The sequence below is a fragment of the Neospora caninum genome, chromosome X, assembly GCF_000208865.1.
Source record: "Neospora caninum Liverpool complete genome, chromosome X".
In the NCBI taxonomy this organism is placed as follows: domain Eukaryota; phylum Apicomplexa; class Conoidasida; order Eucoccidiorida; family Sarcocystidae; genus Neospora; species Neospora caninum.
In genome coordinates, this window is record NC_018396.1 from 4,430,613 (window position 1) to 4,448,293 (window position 17,681).

The window sequence follows — 17,681 nt, forward strand, 5'->3', positions numbered from 1 at the left end:
GCAACCAATCTGCTAGCATCTCATATTGTTGCGTTGGCTCAGAGGACTTAACTGTACACAGCGTATTTTGTTACAAGAGAAAGGAAGTGGCTGTTCCTAGCGCAGTCCTTCTATTCGCAGGACATGCGTTTTATTTCTATCCCCTAACCTCCAAGAGGAGCGTGCAAACGGAAACGAGGAGAAAGTCACATTTTTGAGAGAGAGGCTAAAGTCATACTTCCAGAACTAAGCGCAGACGCTCGGACGTCAACAGCACCCAGAGCGTACAAACGTCCTCTCCGACCCCAAAGTGGACGGATACAATCTCAGATGTTGCTCAGTTCACATTTTGAATCATGAGATACTCAACGGGGCAGTGCACGAAACACGCGTTTCTTCGAGCATCTTGTTTTCTTTCTACCGCCATCCGCGGCATTGTCCCCGGTGTCGGGAGCAGAACAATGTCTCTTCCTTTTCTACCTGTTGCCACCATGTAACGACATGCGACTCAAGTTTTTGCTGTTAGAAGAAAATATCTTTTCTGCAATATGTGCACATGCATGCAGATACAAAAACAGAAGCAGAGATATCGACATCCGTAATTAATGATTAGTGTGCTTGCTTATTTCATCAATGAAACGCTGCTAGAGTGCAAGCAGGACACCCTCACTTCTTGAACCTGCTTCCGTTGCTTTCGTTCTCTCTCGTGTGTAACATTCCCTTCTAAAGAAAATATCTAGCCACGAGGCATGTGCTGCTGCTCGTCCAAGTTTCTTTCTCATTTCTTCTTTTGTAGACGTGCGTGGAGAGGCTTTTGCGTCGTGAGAGATCGAATATACTTCAATCCCTTGTTAAAGACTGCGGCCCTTGATCGAGTCTTCTTCACCATTCCTCTCCCCCTGTAGTGACACACAGCATGAAGAAATACGTAGAAAGCAAAAGTGGCGCTGTGCTTTCGGATACAGTGTCAGGAAGACAAAGGGACCAACCGTGACAAAGAAATGTGTGGGAGCTCAGCGACAGCAAAGACAAAAACAGACACGAGAGGTCCATCCACGGGGAGAGAGGAAACGAATAGGAAGAAGACACCCGTGGCAAGAGACAGCAGAGACAAAGGAGGAGACGCTGAAAGAAATGCCAGCACCAACTGGAAAATACAAAGCACGGGGGAAAGGGAAACAGTAGGAGGCAGAGACCAGCGGGGAAGAATCAACAAAAAAACGCAACAGTGAGAGAAGAGGCCAGAGCGGACGACAGAAGAGGTAAAAAAAGCGAACGCCGATACTCACAAAACAAATACACGAGGTAGAGGGAGGGTACACGACTTAGTGAACTTGATCAGGCCGACAGAGAGCGAACCAAACACGCACGAACAGGGGGAAAAATGGAAAGAAACGCAGAAAATCGCCACACGCAATGCGAGCGAGAGCGAACGCACGAAGCAAGAACCGGCACACAGCCAGAGAGAAGCGATACGGATAAAGGGTAGAACACGTACCAAGGAGAGACCGGAGAGGACCAACAGACACCAAGGAAACCCGTGGAAGAAAAAGAGGGTACCTCTCTTACCTGAAGACAGGAAACGCGTGGTTCAGAATCTGTTCATACGTTCTTCCTGGTGCCAGCCGGTTCCATACTTCTACGAGAGCATTGATGGCCTGCGTTGCGAAGAGAAAAGCCACTCGTTTCAGAACCGTGAACACAGGCACGTTGTATATACATGCACACATATGGGTCTCTGGAGGTACAACTATGAGCAAGTGCGTACACATACATGCAAATATCTACACAGGTATCTTTGAATCTGCATATGCGGATATGGATAGGATAGATGGGGTAGAACGCAGATGCCCCCAGTTTAGGGTGGAGGTAAGGCTTGTGGATGCGAGACACCTGGAACGGCGCCTTTGCCTTTCTTCGTGCCATCAAAAATGCGTCTCATGCTTTGAAGACAAACGACCGGGAACGCGGGGAAGCGCCCACCTGCGCATTTTGGTGATCGCAGCTACGCGGGCACACGCCTCGTTATTCGACACCGGCTGGTAACGGCAACGTTCACCAGCTTCACAGAAAACGGCAAGAAAAGCTTGACCCTCTGGCGCACAGATCTGCTGGCGCAAGTAGACAGATCTGTATATCCTGCCGCGTCGGTGGCTCGCGAAACGTGGGCGAAGGGATTTGTTCGAAACCGAGAAGAAACTGTTCCTCACCTTTACTTTACTTTCAAAGTCCCATCCACGGGATCGCTCAAGAACGCGTATGGCATGGGCAACGCTTTCTCGATCTGTATGGGCAGCACGAAAAAAAAATCCGTAGAGCAGAAATCGGCTGCTAGAGGCACTCGCGCCAAGTAGCAAAGTGATGCCTGACCGGCACATCAACTACGAGCGGCGCAGCTCCTTCTTTCGATCGTCCTCGGCCCACCTGAATATGGACCTATCAGCTGACCTGGTTTCTGCGAACGTCCTCCGATGTCAACTGGCCTCACTGCGTGTCTCTCAATCTACCTTGTTCGCATCCCTCTGTCAATGAAACTGTCGAGATACATCCGGACGAGTAAATGTGCATGTGTAACAGCGCCCACACTGACTGTAAGCAGGTCGGTCCACGGACAACATGTCTCTGTCGTCATCTGCTATGCGCAAGTGAATCGACAAAAACCTACGAAATCGTTGATCACAACACAGAAGCATACGCACTGACTCCTTTGCACCTTCGCATGGAGTAGGACACGAGAAGCGGAGATGCTTCGACGTAGGTCCTGCCACCTTGGAGTGGTAAGGCACGGGCAGTTGCTTTTCGCCACGCAGTCACGTAGTTTGACAGTCACTCACATTTCAAATCCTTAGGTAGGGAATGGGCGACGCGCTGCAGTGTCGGGTACCTAGAGGGAAGTGGAGCGAAGAAAAATAAAAGGTGGGAACGTGACGGGAACGAGGAAAAAGAGGGAGGAAGGAGGGTACAGAGACACGTAACATGCCTATACACCAAGACACAGGGAGCGAGAACCCGAAACGAAACTCTAGGACAGAGGGACGGAGCGTGTGAGGCTGCTCCCTGAGGAGGGGACCAACGATAGACAAGGAGAACCAAAGCACAACACAAAACGGCAAAAAAACGATGAGACGGCGAAGCGAGAAAAAAGACTGGAGAACACAAACGCACACATTCCCGACGACATGCGAGATCAAAAACGAATCTGACACCGCAGGTGGGGCGACGAGAACACGTAGAAGTCAACGGAAAGAGAGACGAGAGAAACAACACAAAGACACGGGGACGGAAATGGAGAGAAAAGGGAGAGAGCACGGCAAACGGGGCCAGGAGAAAGGCATCGGAGACGGAAGAGAGGCACAGCAGAGGGTCAGAACCGCTGGTGACACACCGAAGGAAGCGATGACGACAGGAGCGGCAGCAGAGAAAACCAAGATGCCAAACAATGCAGGCAAAGGACCAGTCAGAAAAATACCTACCGAAGCCGACTGAGTTCCTTTTCGATTTTCTTCCGTCCCTTTCCCATCGAGATGGACCCGACGACTCCATGTGGCACAGCAGTCTCAAACCCAAAGTGATTCCGGAACGGATGGAGAGGATGCAACCTGAAGACACAAAAAACTCGGCGTTTCGGCAAAGCGATCGCTGGCACAGAACACGCGCGCCCCACAGTTGACGGACCATGGAAGACCCGAGACCGTTTTCGGGCGGGAAAAGACACCTGGGAAGGTTGCCGCAAACGACAGATCGGCCTCTCACAGAGTGCGTCACAAGTCGAAGCCGCTGCAGAAGCAAGCCTCTGCTCGCCAAGCCGATTCGGAAGTTCGCGTGCGAGAAAATCGAGACAACACCATTGCAGGGGGGGACGGCGTAACGGCTACCCACAAAGGTTGAAGTGTAGATACAGTGCCACGGAGAGAACACACACCCGGTGTGTCAGGCAGCTGCAACAGTCGGGAAGAAGCTCAACGGTTCTTTTACAATGTAAAAGTAGGAACAATACAAAACGAAGGGCGCGATGCGATTTGCCAAAGAAAGCGCCTATGCAGCCAGGCCGTTCTGGATGTCCACATGCTGAACGCCCACTCCGATTCACAAACAAGTGTCTGCATGCACACTTCCCGGGATCGAGACAACTTGGTGTATGCATAGGCCAATCCCTGTCCGTCGAGACACCGACGAACGGCGGCGGCGACTGCGAAACCCTGAAAGAGCCTTGGAAGCTCCTGTTCTCCAGAGACACTCGCCTCGAACAAATCAGCTGCATGCCGGAGACAGCCGTCCCGCCATCTGCCCCACGAACGCATGGCTTTCCTCTGGAGAGAAGCGCGGTGTTTCGCGCAGGTTTCACCGCTTTCTAGGCCTACTCATCTGACGGAAAGTTTTCCGGGAGCACACTTAAAATTGCCTCAACTTTGTCAGTTGCCATCTTGGATCCGGCCTGACCCTCCGGCTGGTTCGCTGCGTTAACGCCTGAAGGGAAAAACAACGAAAACTCGAGTTCTCCTTCTTCCTCCGACTTTGTCTTGCCTTCGCAAAGAGGAGTCACAACGCCAAAACACGCAATTATTAGGAACGCTTTTGAGGCACTCAAGACGGATCTCGTGCGCGGGAAAGAGCGCGAATGGAGGCTCGTCTCTCGACAAAACAATGAAATTCGCCTTCTAAGAACAATCGCCAAGACGCCTCTCTCGAACGTTCCGCGGGTGTTTGGAGCCACGCCCTCGAACGTGGAGATACGAAGAGAAAGACACGCGAAAGGGAGTACATTCAGATCCACACCATTTTGCTAGACTGCATGCAGAAGTCAGTGTCGCCAACAACAGACAGCTTAAAGGGCCGGATAAACACAGTCACAGAGATAAGGTGAATCTGCACACCCGCGCAAGGTGGGTGTCTGTTGGAGACACGGGGCGGTCTCTCTCCCGGTCACCACTGGTGCAAATGACTGCGATACCCTCAGTCCCAGTGTGCCGTCGATGGACATCTCCACCTGCCGAATGCATCGCTCTACATTCAGACCTGTCTCTTTGCTGTAGAGAGGGTCAAGTCACGACTCTGCAACTCGCTGAAGCTCGTCGCTCCTTTTCAGCTAACCAGCAGGCAGTTGCCGCAAAACGCGTACCGTCGTCGACAGACATTTGTCGCAGTGCACGTTGCACTGCCGTTGCCTTTTGATTCAGGCGCGTTCGTCTGTCGAAAGAAAACCGCGTAATTCCCACGAACGCCGCCAGAGGCTCCAGGACTTCGGGGGGAAGACGCGCCTGTTCACAAAAACGACAACCCCATATATATATATATATATATATATATATACGAACGGCTAGCAGTAGAGACAGATGCTGTGGCTGCATAGATCATGGCTATGTGCACACCTTTATCGCGTTTTTTGTGCACAGATTTGAATGTCCCTGTTTTTATCTCTACGTTGTTGTGCCGTTCTGTCTACCTTTCTGCGTTTGTCTACGTCCTCATATCAGCGAAGAGAGATATGAATATGCATATGCTTTGTTGTGTCTTGTAAAACGGTGCACGGCGTATGCGGCTTCCAGCTTCCTCGTACGTCCGTGCTCTCGCTTCAGTTTGCGCCTACTTTGCTTCGTAGTCTCTGAAGATCGGCGCGTCGATCGAGAAGCGTGTCCGTCTGGAGAGAGTCGCAAAGGAGACACCCGCGAGGACAGAGACAGGAGAAAGCTGCGCTTGTCTGTTTGGAAAGCCTTTCGATGTCTGCCCCAGACCGCTTCCAGGAGCGTTGGCCTTTCCGCTGCCCTATTCCAGCGAAAAGGAACAGCGACGGCCGGGAGGCTGTCGCTTGTGTTGCGACAGAGAAGGGAAGATATTTGGAAGAGAACAGAAAGACGAGATAGAAGACGACGGGCGAACCCTCTGCAGCGAGAAGACGAGGTTGAGAGTCGGAAGCACTGAAGGATCGCGGCTAGGACTCGAAAGAAACGCGCACATGAAGCGACGAGAATCGAGAGAAAAGCAGACCGACACAAAAAGTGCCCCGAACGCTGAAGAAGCCGTAACGGAGAGCAAACAGGAAAGGAAGGCTGGACAGACGAAGGGAGCGATCAAGGAAGCAGCGGGCAACCCTGCCAGGAAAGGAGAGAAAACGAGGTACCCCACAGACTCCGGCAGGAGCCGGGAAGAAAGTAGCCGCGCATCCGCAACTTACCAACGTTTCGTCAAGGCAGTTGCGGGTGCACGAGTGCAGCACGAGGCGACGCAGTGCCTCTCTCTTCATGCTGTACGGATTTTCCAGGTCCGTGAGCTCGTTCACGAGAACAGGCCGGCTGAGGCGATGGACCAAACACGAGAGGCGAGCGCGCAGCATGCCATGAGCGTACGGGTTCACATTGGTACGCCTCCAACGAAAATTAGCAGAGACATTATCATCGGCTACTGAAGGTAAGTCTCCAGTTACGATGTGCTTACCTGCGAGGAAAGGCGCAAGGCCAACAGAGAGAGAGCGAGGAAGAGAGAGAACGCGACAACGCCCAGCACACGCACCGCGCTGAGCTCGCGTATACGCTCGACTTCACCTTTTTGCTTCTCTGCCCTCACGTCCCCTCTCTCTTTCCGAGCCTTTTCACTCCATATACACCCGAGAGAACGCGGTCTACGTCTGCGGTTTGGCTCTCTGCACAGCTGTGGCCGCGCTGATGCTTCACCCGGCCTCTGTGTTTCTCTTGGCTCTCTCGCTCTCTGTCTCTCACCTCTGATCCTGTAGGTCTTCTCGGACAGCAGCCGCCATGACATCGAAGAACTGGTCGCCTTGAACGCCCCGCGCCACGCCGCCCGCGGCGGGCCATTGCTGTTCGAGCTTCTCGGTCGTCTGCACGTAAATCTCCGCCTTGTGGAGGTCTTCCGCGAGGCTGAGGAGCTCAACGGGCTCGGAAAAATTAGCAGACCTGCGAGAGGACACGCAGAGGAGCCGGCGCGTGGAGAGGAACGGACCTATGGTGGAGTCTCGCGAACCCTCTGCTCGAACCGATGAAGAGGCGTCACTTGTGAAGGAATGCACGCAGGAGGGGGACGAGCAGAACGCGTATCTCGGGTGAGGCTGAGAGGCTGTGGGGGTGAGACAGACAACGCAAGAAAACCCCGGCAGAAGACTCGCACTGACTCACGTGATGTACTGTTCGTCGTCTTCTTCCTGTCTCAAGCGCTTCGATTTAACCTTTTGTCTCCGCAAGTGAGCAGGTTTGTCGCGTTCGACCTCGTCTCGGCGACTCGCCCGCCGCTCCTCTCGCCGCTTCTCTTCCGCTCTTTGCCCAGCAAGGTCAGCATCCAAATTCACGCTGCGGAATCTCTCCCATGGCAGTGGCGTCGGATCGAGAATCTGAAAAACGCAAAAAACCGGAGACAAAGAATGAAGAAAGGCTCCGCAGTGTACGCCGAAAGGCCGTTGCAGAGAAGCGGAAGCGCAGAACAAGGGCGATAATTTTCGGGACGATCATGCAGTGAAGAGAACGCGAGAGAGGCGCCGAGGAGCGGTGTGGAAACGAAGCGCAGGAAAACCCAGTTAGGTTTGGTGTGAACGATCCGATCGAAACATGTGTTCAGATGTTACGAGACGTGTAAGTTGACGAGACAAGCGACCCGGAGGGAAGATTCCCGGCTGAGAAGCCAAAGCTCCAGAGAAACTCTGAGGATGCGACGCGAGCGAGAGGAAACTTGTTTCACGCACTTGCGTGGAGACGCACAAAAGCGCTCTTCTCTCACTTCTTTTCGCTTCTGCGCGAGCATTTTCAGGCGATCCTCTCGCCGCAAGCCTCCGTAGCGGCTCTCGAAGGAGCGCAGAAGGACGGCGGCGCTGGAGTCCGCCGAAGGAGCAGTCGAGGAGGCTCTCGAGGCAGTGGGGGCGGCGTCGGCGCACCGAGGCCGAGAGAGAGAGGAGAACGAGCGAGAGGATGTGCACGGGCGAGGACAAGGCGGGCCGGAAGAGAGAAGGCGACAACGCAGAGAGAACGAAGAAGGGCGAGGGGGAAAACGACGGCCTGATTCAGCAGGCGGGGCTGCCTTGACACGCGGGCACGGCGACGCAGCGATCGTCCGAATGTGACGGGACACGACCGAGGAGAGAGGAACAAGCAAAAAGGCAGAAGAACAAGGAGAGAGAGAAGAAGTGGAAGAAGAAGGAGAGAGAGAAGAAGTGGAAGAAGAAGGAGAGAGAGAAGAAGTGGAAGAAGAAGGAGAGGAAGAAGAAGTGGAAGAAGAAGGAGAGGAAGAAGAAGTGGAAGAAGAAGGAGAGGAAGAAGAAGTGGAAGAAGGCGAGGGAGCGTGGAAGAGTGTGCGTTGGGTAGCCTTGAGACGGCCGCCGTAGTGCACCCCAGAGGACAGAGGCACCGAGCTTGAAAGCGCCTTTCTTATCGACATGATGCGAAAGAGGAAAGAAAAAGATTGGACATATCGTGTACGGACCCAACGAATATGTGCGAGGTTCCCCACCACAAAAGGTCTTTCGGTGGGCTCTGGTGGTGGGCGAGGAAGAAGACACAAGGGAGAAAATACCGAGGTAAAGAAGTGCATGGATGATCAGGCGAAACAGGTAAGAAGCCGCGTGTTTGTTGCCTACTCCCTTTCTCTCCTTTCTTTTTCCCCGTGAACGCTAGGGCTTTCGACCCCGCCAGGGTTCCTCGACTGTCTCCCGGTTTGTCTCCCACAAGGCCTCGGGACACATTTCTTCAAAAAGGCAAAACGCCCCTCCCTGGAGGGTCGCAGTATTTGTGGAAAACGGCGACAACCACGTCTGCGCTTCCGAGAGAAAGACGCCTTTTTTCCTTCTTCGCAAATCTCTTCTCTCTCCTCGCCCTCGCTGTTCCCGACGTTTCTCCACGACGAGCTCTGCTCCGTACTCGCTACCTTCCTCTGACCCTCCCTCTCCTTTCCTCCTCCTTCGCATTGGGTTTTCTTTCTGACGAGAAAAGAGATGAAGAAAATAAAAGCAGAGGAAACTAAAAAAACATACACACAGAGGAGAGAAAAGTGGAGGCATGTCGGTCCCTCTACCCCTCTCCAGCGTTCAGAGCGTCGATTTGTTCGCCTCGCCCTGCCAGCCGGCAACGCCGAGAGCTGCGGTCTGAGAAAAATGCTCTTTCTCTTTTCTCTCACAGAGCCTGTTTTTCGGCGTTTTCTCGCCTCCAAGAAACAGAAGGAAACCAGACCCGCTTTCGTCGCGTTCGTTCCATTTCCGTCGTGTCTCTCGTCGGGAGACAAAACGGCTCCATGGCGCCGCCGATCGATCTCCCGACTGCGCTGTCTTCAAGAAAAAGGGGCCGATGGCGAAGGCGATCCTAACCGCGGATCTCCTTCCTCCTTTCCTCGTTTCGCCTTTTTTCTCTTTTTGCGGTCGACGCAGGGGAAGGCGGATCCCCGCCAGTCTGTGCGGAGTTCCCGCCGGCTGCTCGCCCGAGGCGCCCAGACAGGCATTATATTTGAGGGCGGTCGAAACTCTTCGGCTGCCTTCTCGCGTTTCTTGTCCTTTTTCTCGTCGTTTTCGTTTCGCCGCTGCACGCTTCTCACCCTGTCTTTCTCTCCTTTCCGCTTACCGGTGGATTCCAAAGAACCTCATCAAACCAGCACGTGATCCCAACTCCTTCCTCTCCTCCGTTTCCGGCTTCGCGTTTCCTTTCCCTTGGGCGTCCTTCGTTTGATCCTCCTGTATCCTTCCTCTTCTGTTGGGGCGCATGCCAGACAGGCGCGAGGATTCCCGTTCTGAGGATCAGCGGGGCGTCTCTCTCGCCCCGCCTTGCTCCTCCGGGGCGTTTCTGGGGCGTCAAAACTTTCGTCTCGGAGACCTCGTATCGCCCTATCTTCGCTTCGCCCAGTCTTCGCTTCGCCCTGTTTTCGCTTCTCCCATTCTTCTCTTCGCCCAGTCTTCGCTTCGCCCAGTCTTCGCTTCGCCCAGTCTTCGCTTCGCCTGCGCTGCCGATGGCGACGCGCGGCGGGGCGATCTCGCTGGCTGGCCGGGGCCTCGCCCTTCGCCTGCCGGGCGAGGCGACTCGAGGCCCGCGCATGCAACGGCTGCTTCCTGCTCGCCGTCTCGCCTCCCCTGAAGGAATCTTCGGCGCCAGACAGCTCGCGCTCTCCCGTTTCTCTTACACGGCTCTGGGGCGCGTGGCCGCAGCCAAGCACACAGACACAGAGATGACCTGGACAGCAACCGAGACAGAGGACACGGAAAGGCGCGCCTGGCGACGGGCATGGAGGCCGCAGGGGAATGCTTGTTCATGTGGAGAACCTTTGCGCGGGTGTACACCCGCGTCTTCGCTTTCTGCTTCGCTCGCGTCTTGCGCTATTTCGCACCCGGCGCCGTCTTCCTGGGCCTTCGCGCCGCTGGCGGCTTCTTCTCTTTGGTCTCCCTCTCGCCTCTCTTCTCTTGTCCTTCATTTTCGTTCCCTCTCTGCGGTCGCTTCCTGCTCGTCTTCACTCCATCGTGCATATCCTACGTCCGCCGACTTCGCCTCTTCTTCCTCGTTGCGGTCTGTGGCCTCGCTGCTGCCTTTGTGCCCCGCGTCACCTCTTGCTTCTGCCTCGCGGTCCGCCTGTAACTCTTCACGTCCGGTCTGCGCCTTCGCCGGTCTCTCTGTCCCTCCGCATCCCTGTGATACCCCTGCAGCTCGCCGCGCATCCTTCGCTTTCATCTCATCCTTCGCTTCCTCGCGGCTGGCTGAGACGGAGAGGAGCGAGAGAGAGTGCAGCGGGAGGCGTCTCCGCGAGGGAGAAAGGAAGGTGTTTCACAGCGAGGAGACGCCGCAGAGCCGAGGGCGGTTAGGCGAGCGAGAAGGCGGAATTGTGCGGGAACGAGAAACAGACAGGGAGGCAGACCGAGAGGCGAGAAGGAAAGAGCGAGACGAACGCGAAGGAAGAGGGAACGGATCGCCTGCAGGCGTGCGCTCCATTCTTTCCCCTCGAGCTCAGATCCAGGCAAGTCTCTGTCTAGCAAACGGTGTGTTCATTGCTTTCCACCGGCGCATGGGTGTCTCTCTTCATCGGCCTCTCTCTAGGGCGTTCCGTTGAGTCTAGATTTCGACAAAGCTCCGCGTTTTACTTTCCCCGGACGGACGTTTAGAAACTTCTCCGCCGAAAGGCACTCCTGTGAAGACCTCACGACCGGCACACAGACAGTGACTCTCTTGGTCCCTTTTTCTGCGCCTTTTCCTTCTGGGATCTCTGGCGTTGCCACGCTGTTGTCGCGCGGCTTCCCGCTTCCACCGGATATACGTGTTCCGGCTTCTCGCCTCTCCCTGGTTCCTGTCTCTTTCGCTGATTCGATTCTGCTCCTGTGGGTTTCTGGCTGTCTCCCTACGGCGTCCCGCGCCTCATCCATCTGTCTCCTACTGTCTTTCGACCGTCGCAGGTCTGCGTTATTGAGCCCAGCGTCAATCCCGCTTCCTCGTCTCCGTCCCCGTCTTCCTCGCCTCTTTCTTCCCCTTCTTCTCTGTCTCCTGCTCCCAGTTCAGAAAGGCCTTGTACGAGTTCGTCTTCTCGAGTTGAGCACTCTTCCTTTTCGGCGAAGGACAAGCAGTTCCACTGTCACTACAGCTCGCTTTCGCGCTATGAACTGGCGACGGAGTTGCAGCTTCCGTACAGCGATATTCGGTTGCTCGACGTCGTTCGAGTCCCCTCGTCTCTCAAGTTGCCCCACTCGTCCTCGCTCTCGTCGCTCTCTTCCTTCTCCCCATTTTCTCCCGGCTCTTTCTCGCCTCGCAGTCGCGCGGCTGCCGACGGGGCGTTGCTGACTGGCACGCCAGGACTCGAGAAGACTGTGCACACCTCCTCAAGAAGCGACGAAGAGAAGGAGAATTCGACGGCTGGACGCAGTTTGTTCGCTTCCTTCTTCTCTTTCTTCTCGTCTCCAGTGGCAACGGGAGAGAAGCGAGAGCAGACCCGCTCTGCGCACGGCGGATCGAGGGCGAGACGCGACTTCTTCGCGGGCCAGCCGGAGTCTCCGAGAGAAGAAGAGCCCCTCTCTCTGCCCTTCCTGCCTGCTGGTCTCGACGCCCTCAAACTGCAGCATGCAAAGATTCTCGTCAGGCGAACGGCCATCCTCGTCCAAATCGAAAACATCGGCGCCGTAATCACGTAGGCACAGGCAGCGAGGGGAAGAGCAAACAGAGAGAAGCCCCAAGCCGCAAAGAAGCGAGGAAGACGCCCAGGGAACGGGGCACGGTTCTCCAGAAGGATCTCATCTTTTTACTCCTGACTCCGGTCTTACCTCCTTAACTCTAGCTGTCTTGAGCGAGTGTAGGATGCTGGTATACAGCAATCCTACAGAGCGTGGCTGTCTTGATCGCAGAACTGGAGTCATGCATCCCGCATCCGCGGCACTATCATCACGGCTCTTCTATTCGATTTGCATTCTAGGCATGGGACCGCCGAAGCGAGCGGGAGATTCGCTGGTTTCGAACTGGGCGAGGGCGCGCCGACGCAGCCCCGTCATCTGGGCGACGGAAGGGAATCGAAGCGTCTTTTTTTCGACAAATAACCCTCTGTTCCGCCTATCTAGTGACGCGCATATCCCTGGTTCTCGCCGTCTCTGCTTCCACGTGTGTCTGTTCTTCTCAGGCCCCACAAAATGATTCTCCTCCATCCTCACCCTTCAGTGACGAGTGCGCTTTTGCACCAGCTGACTTGCGGAGAAGCGACTCCGCAGGCGACGGCTTCGCTGCTTGAATGCGGAAACGCCTCGAGAGAAGAGAGAGACGACGTCACAGAGACCTCTTCGTCTGAAGAACCTCCGTCCCCAGCTTCGAAGCCTTCGCTTTCATCCGCCGGCGGCCCGCGTGCCTGGTGTGCAGACACTCCGCGGCAACTGCCTTTCGAGCTACGCGCCCTCGAGGCTCTCTTCGCCGTCGCTCTCGGGTCTCTCGACGCCGTTGCCAAGGACTACGTCGACCGAGTTCGTCTGACCATCGCCACTCTAGGTACAGTCTCCCGCGTTTGTCTCGCCTTGCGCGCCGTCTCCGCTCTTCCTCGTCTTCGGTTTCGCCACTCTCCGTTTCGTCGCTTTGCTTTCCGCTGCAGTGGATGATGCTGCCTGGCAAAGGCGTTCCAAACCTCTTTCGTGGCGCGATCTATGTCTTGCGAACATTCCGTGGGGATCTGAGAGCGCCGTTCCCTCCTCCCTTTCTCCTCTTCACAGAGCAAGAGTCCTCGGGCGTCTCGCGGAACTCGCGACGAAGCGCCTCCAGTGCCTGGTCCCTCGCCACTGCAGATGCGACGCTCTTCACACTCGTCCATTCCCCTTCTCTTCATCAGCTGATGGTTTTGAAAAATCTTCTCCAGGTGCGAGGAACCGAATCAACGTACAATTTCTTCATGCTCATCACGGAGATCTACATATTCATTTCTATTCCTTCATGAAACCAAGCATATCCACACTCATATGCAGATTCCGATACAAGCATATATATATATATATAATATTTGTAGCTGGAGGTGGTCATGCATGCATGTAGGCATCTGTAGGTGTAGAAAACGATACTGGTAACTGACTCCCTGCTCTGTCCCACTAGAAGAAAAGTACTACCGTCCCCACCCGAAGTTCCTTCGTGTTTATGTTGTCCTTTGTTAATCTAAGAGGGTGTGGTATCCGAGCTTTGAACGGACGAATGGATCTTGCCAATCAACCCCTCAGTGGCTTCAGGAGTTAGACATGCGTCCATTGACGGCGCCAAGAAGTTTGTTTGTGGCGAATTCTCCGCCCCTTCCGGAGTCTGCTGAGAGCCGTACGAGTTGAGGCGTAAGCAACTGCAGATGTGCCCAATGTGCACCCCTAACGGAGGTGTCGATACACCACGCGAATCACGCGGCTTCCCACCGTTTCGTTTGTCTGCTTCCAGGATAGCATCATTCTGTATTTGAACTGCGTGGCAAAACCATTTCAGTGGAAATGCTTTTGTGGCCGTGTTTGCTGCTTCCTTTTGTTTAGGATATCGAAGCGCGTCTCGAGGCCTTCCGTGGGTGCCTGTCTAAGTTGCTCAGCGACGACGGCGACATGGCGGACATGTACCTGACAGATCGGCTCGTCTACACGTACGTCTTGTGCTTTCTCTTCAGTGCCTGCGTCGGTCTCCTTTTTTCGCGCTGGCCAAGCGCGTCCAGACTCGAAACCCCGGCGCAGTGTCTGCGCACACCTGCCAGAGACCACCGCGCTCGTGGTGCTCCAGAGCCTCCCCTGCTTAGGGTTTGGGGTTTGGCGACTTTTTGACCTGTGAAGAAGCCCGCGTTGGAGCCGGCTTGGCAGCCTTCGAGCTCGAGAAACGCGTGACATCCGCAAATCCAAACGCGAGAAACGCGTCTAGAGAGAACGACCGGGCGCGCCGTCGCCCCTGAAGCTAAGAGGCGAAACAGACGTGCAAAACCCGGGAGCGTGTGCATGTTTTCAGCATCCCACACGCGCGCGAGGACCACGCCGACGTGGAACTGCTCCTCGAAGGCTGCCTTCAACAAGTAGACGAACTGCAGTACGACATTCTAACGGCCAAGCGATGCGTCATTCACCACGAAGAGCTTACCAAGGTGCGACTCAAAACGCCGACTCTCCTGTCGACTGTTTTTCCAGGCTTACTGGCCTCTCCTCTATATGTCTTTTTACCTATGTGTAGTGGTTTATATATGTAGGTGTAGGTGTACACGTGAGCACACACAGACATCAGTGTAGTATGTTTTCCCGTGTATCATCATCTTTACACATCTATCTATCTATCTATCTATCTGTCTGTCTATCTATCTAACTATATCTATCTATCTGTCTATCTATCTCTCTATCTATATCTATCTCGATATATAATCTATATATATATATATATATCTATATATATATATATATCTCTTTCTATACCCTATCTATGTATCTATCTATCTATCTATCTATCTATCTATCTATCTATCTATCTATCTATCTGTCTATCTATCTATCTATCTATCTATCTATCTATCTATCTATCTATCTATCTACATCTATCTATATCTATCTATATCTATCTATGTATGTATATCTGTCTATATCTATCTATCTTAGATAGATATGCATACGCGCGTCGGTCTACACGGACTCATAAGCGCGGTGAGGCTGTGGAGATGTTTCTTCTTTTTGCTTTGTGCAGATGCACTTGGACGTTTGCCGAAACGCGTACATGCAGATGAACGTCAAGATTTCTTTGTTTTCGCTCACGACGTCCGTTGCCGCTGTGATTGCGGGTATCTTCGGCATGAATCTGCCTCTCTTCGAGTCCCCTCAACCCGACCCGGTTCCTCGCCAGGAGCCTTTTGTCTCTTCCGCCTCTGCGCGCTCTCTTTCGGATCGCGGCGAAGAGCAGCCCGGAGGGGAATGCGCGCCTCCCGTCGCGCGAACGAACGCGAACATCGAAGTGGCAGGAGGAAACGCACAAGCCGCGCCGTCTCCTCAGGAGTCGAAACAAGGAGTCCCCGCTTCTCCGGTGTCTCCGCTGTCTCCTTCGCAGTCTGCTGTGGAGCGTCCGTCTGGTTCTCGATCGGGCGTCGAGTGTGGCGACCCGGCGTCTGGACGCGGTAACTTGCCGCGCGGGGAGGCAGTGGGGGAGAGCGATCACGCGCCGTCTGTGAACGCTTCTTCTCCCTCGGCGACTTTGTCGGGGTGGCCGTCTCGACAGCAGCAGCTGTGGGGTGCGTTTTGCTCGTCCGTTTTTGCTTCGCCGCTCGGCTCCTTTTCGCTGGCTTTCCCGCGCACGCTCTGGCATGGCGCCGCAGTGGAGGAGTGGAAACAGGTGCTGCTGGCGAGAAGCCGAGCGTTTTCGCGGTGGGTGTTTGACCACTCCTTCTTCCTCGTTTCGGGCTTGGTTATTCTGCCGACCTGCGCGTGCGGATTCGTTTTCTGCAACCGCCTCGCGCGCATCTTTGCCCTCCATGGATGCTCCTCCGAGAAGGCTGGCGCGGGGCGCGGTCAACTCAGAAGGGCGGCGGCGGTCAGGAACGTTTTGGCTTTCCTCGCGAGGACAAAAGGGGAGACCAGCGCGTACGCCTTCTCGCGAAAAAAGCTCGCTCAACGGCCCCGCTTCTTCTTCCCATCCCTCTTCTCGTTCAATCGCCACGCCGCCAGGAACATGCCATTCCCGCCGGCAAGTGAGATGCCGCGACCAAGACAAGACAGGAATCGGAACGGCCTGTAAGGGAAAACGCAAACACCGCAACAGAAGCTCTGCTCTCTCACTGCAAAGGGGACAAACAGGGGAAGACGTCCTTCTCTCTCCATTTCCCCGAATTCCATATATATATATGTATATATATATATATATATATATGGACGGATATGCATTATGTCCACATGCTTTCGTATGTTGTTACCAAGAGGTTCATGGGGAGAACAACATGGAACGAAAGTGGCTGCACGTCCTTGGGGGAATCGTGCTGTTGCAGAGAGTTCCCGTGATGTGTTTCGTTTGGTTTCCGGGACCGTTTTTGAGCTTCGCTATCTACAGATGTATAAATACACATGTACACATGTAGGTAAACAGGTACATAGGGAGGTATACATGTGCAGATGTAGGTACCGTTTGGGGATTTGCATGCACAGCGAAGAGAGAGGAAAACCAGGTAAGCTCCCCTGTCAGCATCGACTGAGAATTCGCCAGAACCGAGAGCGACTGCCGGTTCCACATCCGGCGAGTAAACAGACTTTTTTTCGGGCGCATCCTGTCCTTTTCCTCTGCTGAGTTTCCGTCTTCGTACAGAGAAGCCTCTGCCTGTTACGGTTTTTGTTGTGTCCTCTGTGGGGAACTCTACCAGGGGAAGACGAAAGAACGTTTCCTCAGTTTTCTTTCGCTCTTTTAGAGACGCGCACCGTTTTTCGTTTCCGCAGATTCACAAAATTCAAGGCCCAGACAAAAAATGTGCAGTTTTTCTCGGAAGGGCGACTTTTTCTCATTCTACCTGGCGTCGTTCGAGCCGCTGAAGAACGACGTCTTCTTCCCGCGCTCTCTGAACTTCATGCTTACCAATATGCACGCTTCACAGAATGGGCATGTGACTGGCTTTCCTCCGAGTTTCGCCCCGCATGCACCATGACACGCTTTTAACTCGAGGGTCTCCCGAGACATTCACCTTGGTGCTCTCAGTGCCCGATACAGAACTACATGCAGATACATACATACATTCATATATATATATATATATATATATATCGTCTTCACGCAAACCAACGGCTAGAACAGCGTGTTTCAGAACAGAGCTTCCTTGCAGCGGCACCAAGCAAATGGAAGTTGGCGCAGGACGGGCCGTTGCCGCCTGGTGATCCAGCCTGGTTCCGACTCCAGTTTTCACCACTCCCACCGGTCTTGTCATTGACGAGAAAGAATGGTCTTGCGACTTCTTTCCGTCCCTTTCGATGCACGCATATAGATGAGTCCATGTGTAATCCAGCATTTCGCTGTAGGTTCGTCACCTATATGCATGCACGCGTGGTTGCCCATATATATATATATATATATATATATATATATAATATACATTATATATACAATTTAGTGTATATATATATATATATATGTAGGATATCTGTATTGTGCGGATGCGTATGCATGCGTACACGGACGTACACAGGCACTTGTGTGAGTTTGTCTCTGCTCATAGAGGTCTCTGAAAGTGCGTGTTTATGTGTCTGCCGTATACGGTGTTGACTCCCATTATAGGCACGCTGGGGCCATATATATATATATATATAT

General features: G+C 53.9%; 2 protein-coding genes across 2 annotated transcripts; one reads left to right on the forward strand and one right to left on the reverse strand.

The window, feature by feature from the left end:
* Positions 1-1,544: 1,544 nt before the first annotated feature.
* NCLIV_049850 (conserved hypothetical protein) lies at positions 1,545-8,355 on the reverse strand (the record flags this gene model as incomplete). Its single annotated transcript, XM_003884537.1, has 11 exons — positions 1,545-1,637; positions 2,190-2,263; positions 2,814-2,863; positions 3,453-3,578; positions 4,341-4,446; positions 5,099-5,166; positions 5,567-5,742; positions 6,152-6,269; positions 6,693-6,887; positions 7,107-7,318; positions 7,702-8,355. 11 exons carry the CDS (start codon positions 8,353-8,355, stop codon positions 1,545-1,547), a joined length of 1,872 nt encoding a protein of 623 aa, XP_003884586.1.
* Positions 8,356-9,909: 1,554 nt separating this feature from the next.
* On the forward strand, positions 9,910-14,604 carry NCLIV_049860 (putative corA-like Mg2+ transporter domain-containing protein; the record flags this gene model as incomplete). Its single annotated transcript, XM_003884538.1, has 6 exons — positions 9,910-10,517; positions 11,437-12,063; positions 12,547-12,905; positions 13,124-13,266; positions 13,913-14,016; positions 14,370-14,604. 6 exons carry the CDS (start codon positions 9,910-9,912, stop codon positions 14,602-14,604), a joined length of 2,076 nt encoding a protein of 691 aa, XP_003884587.1.
* Between the last annotated feature and the right edge of the window lie 3,077 nt (positions 14,605-17,681).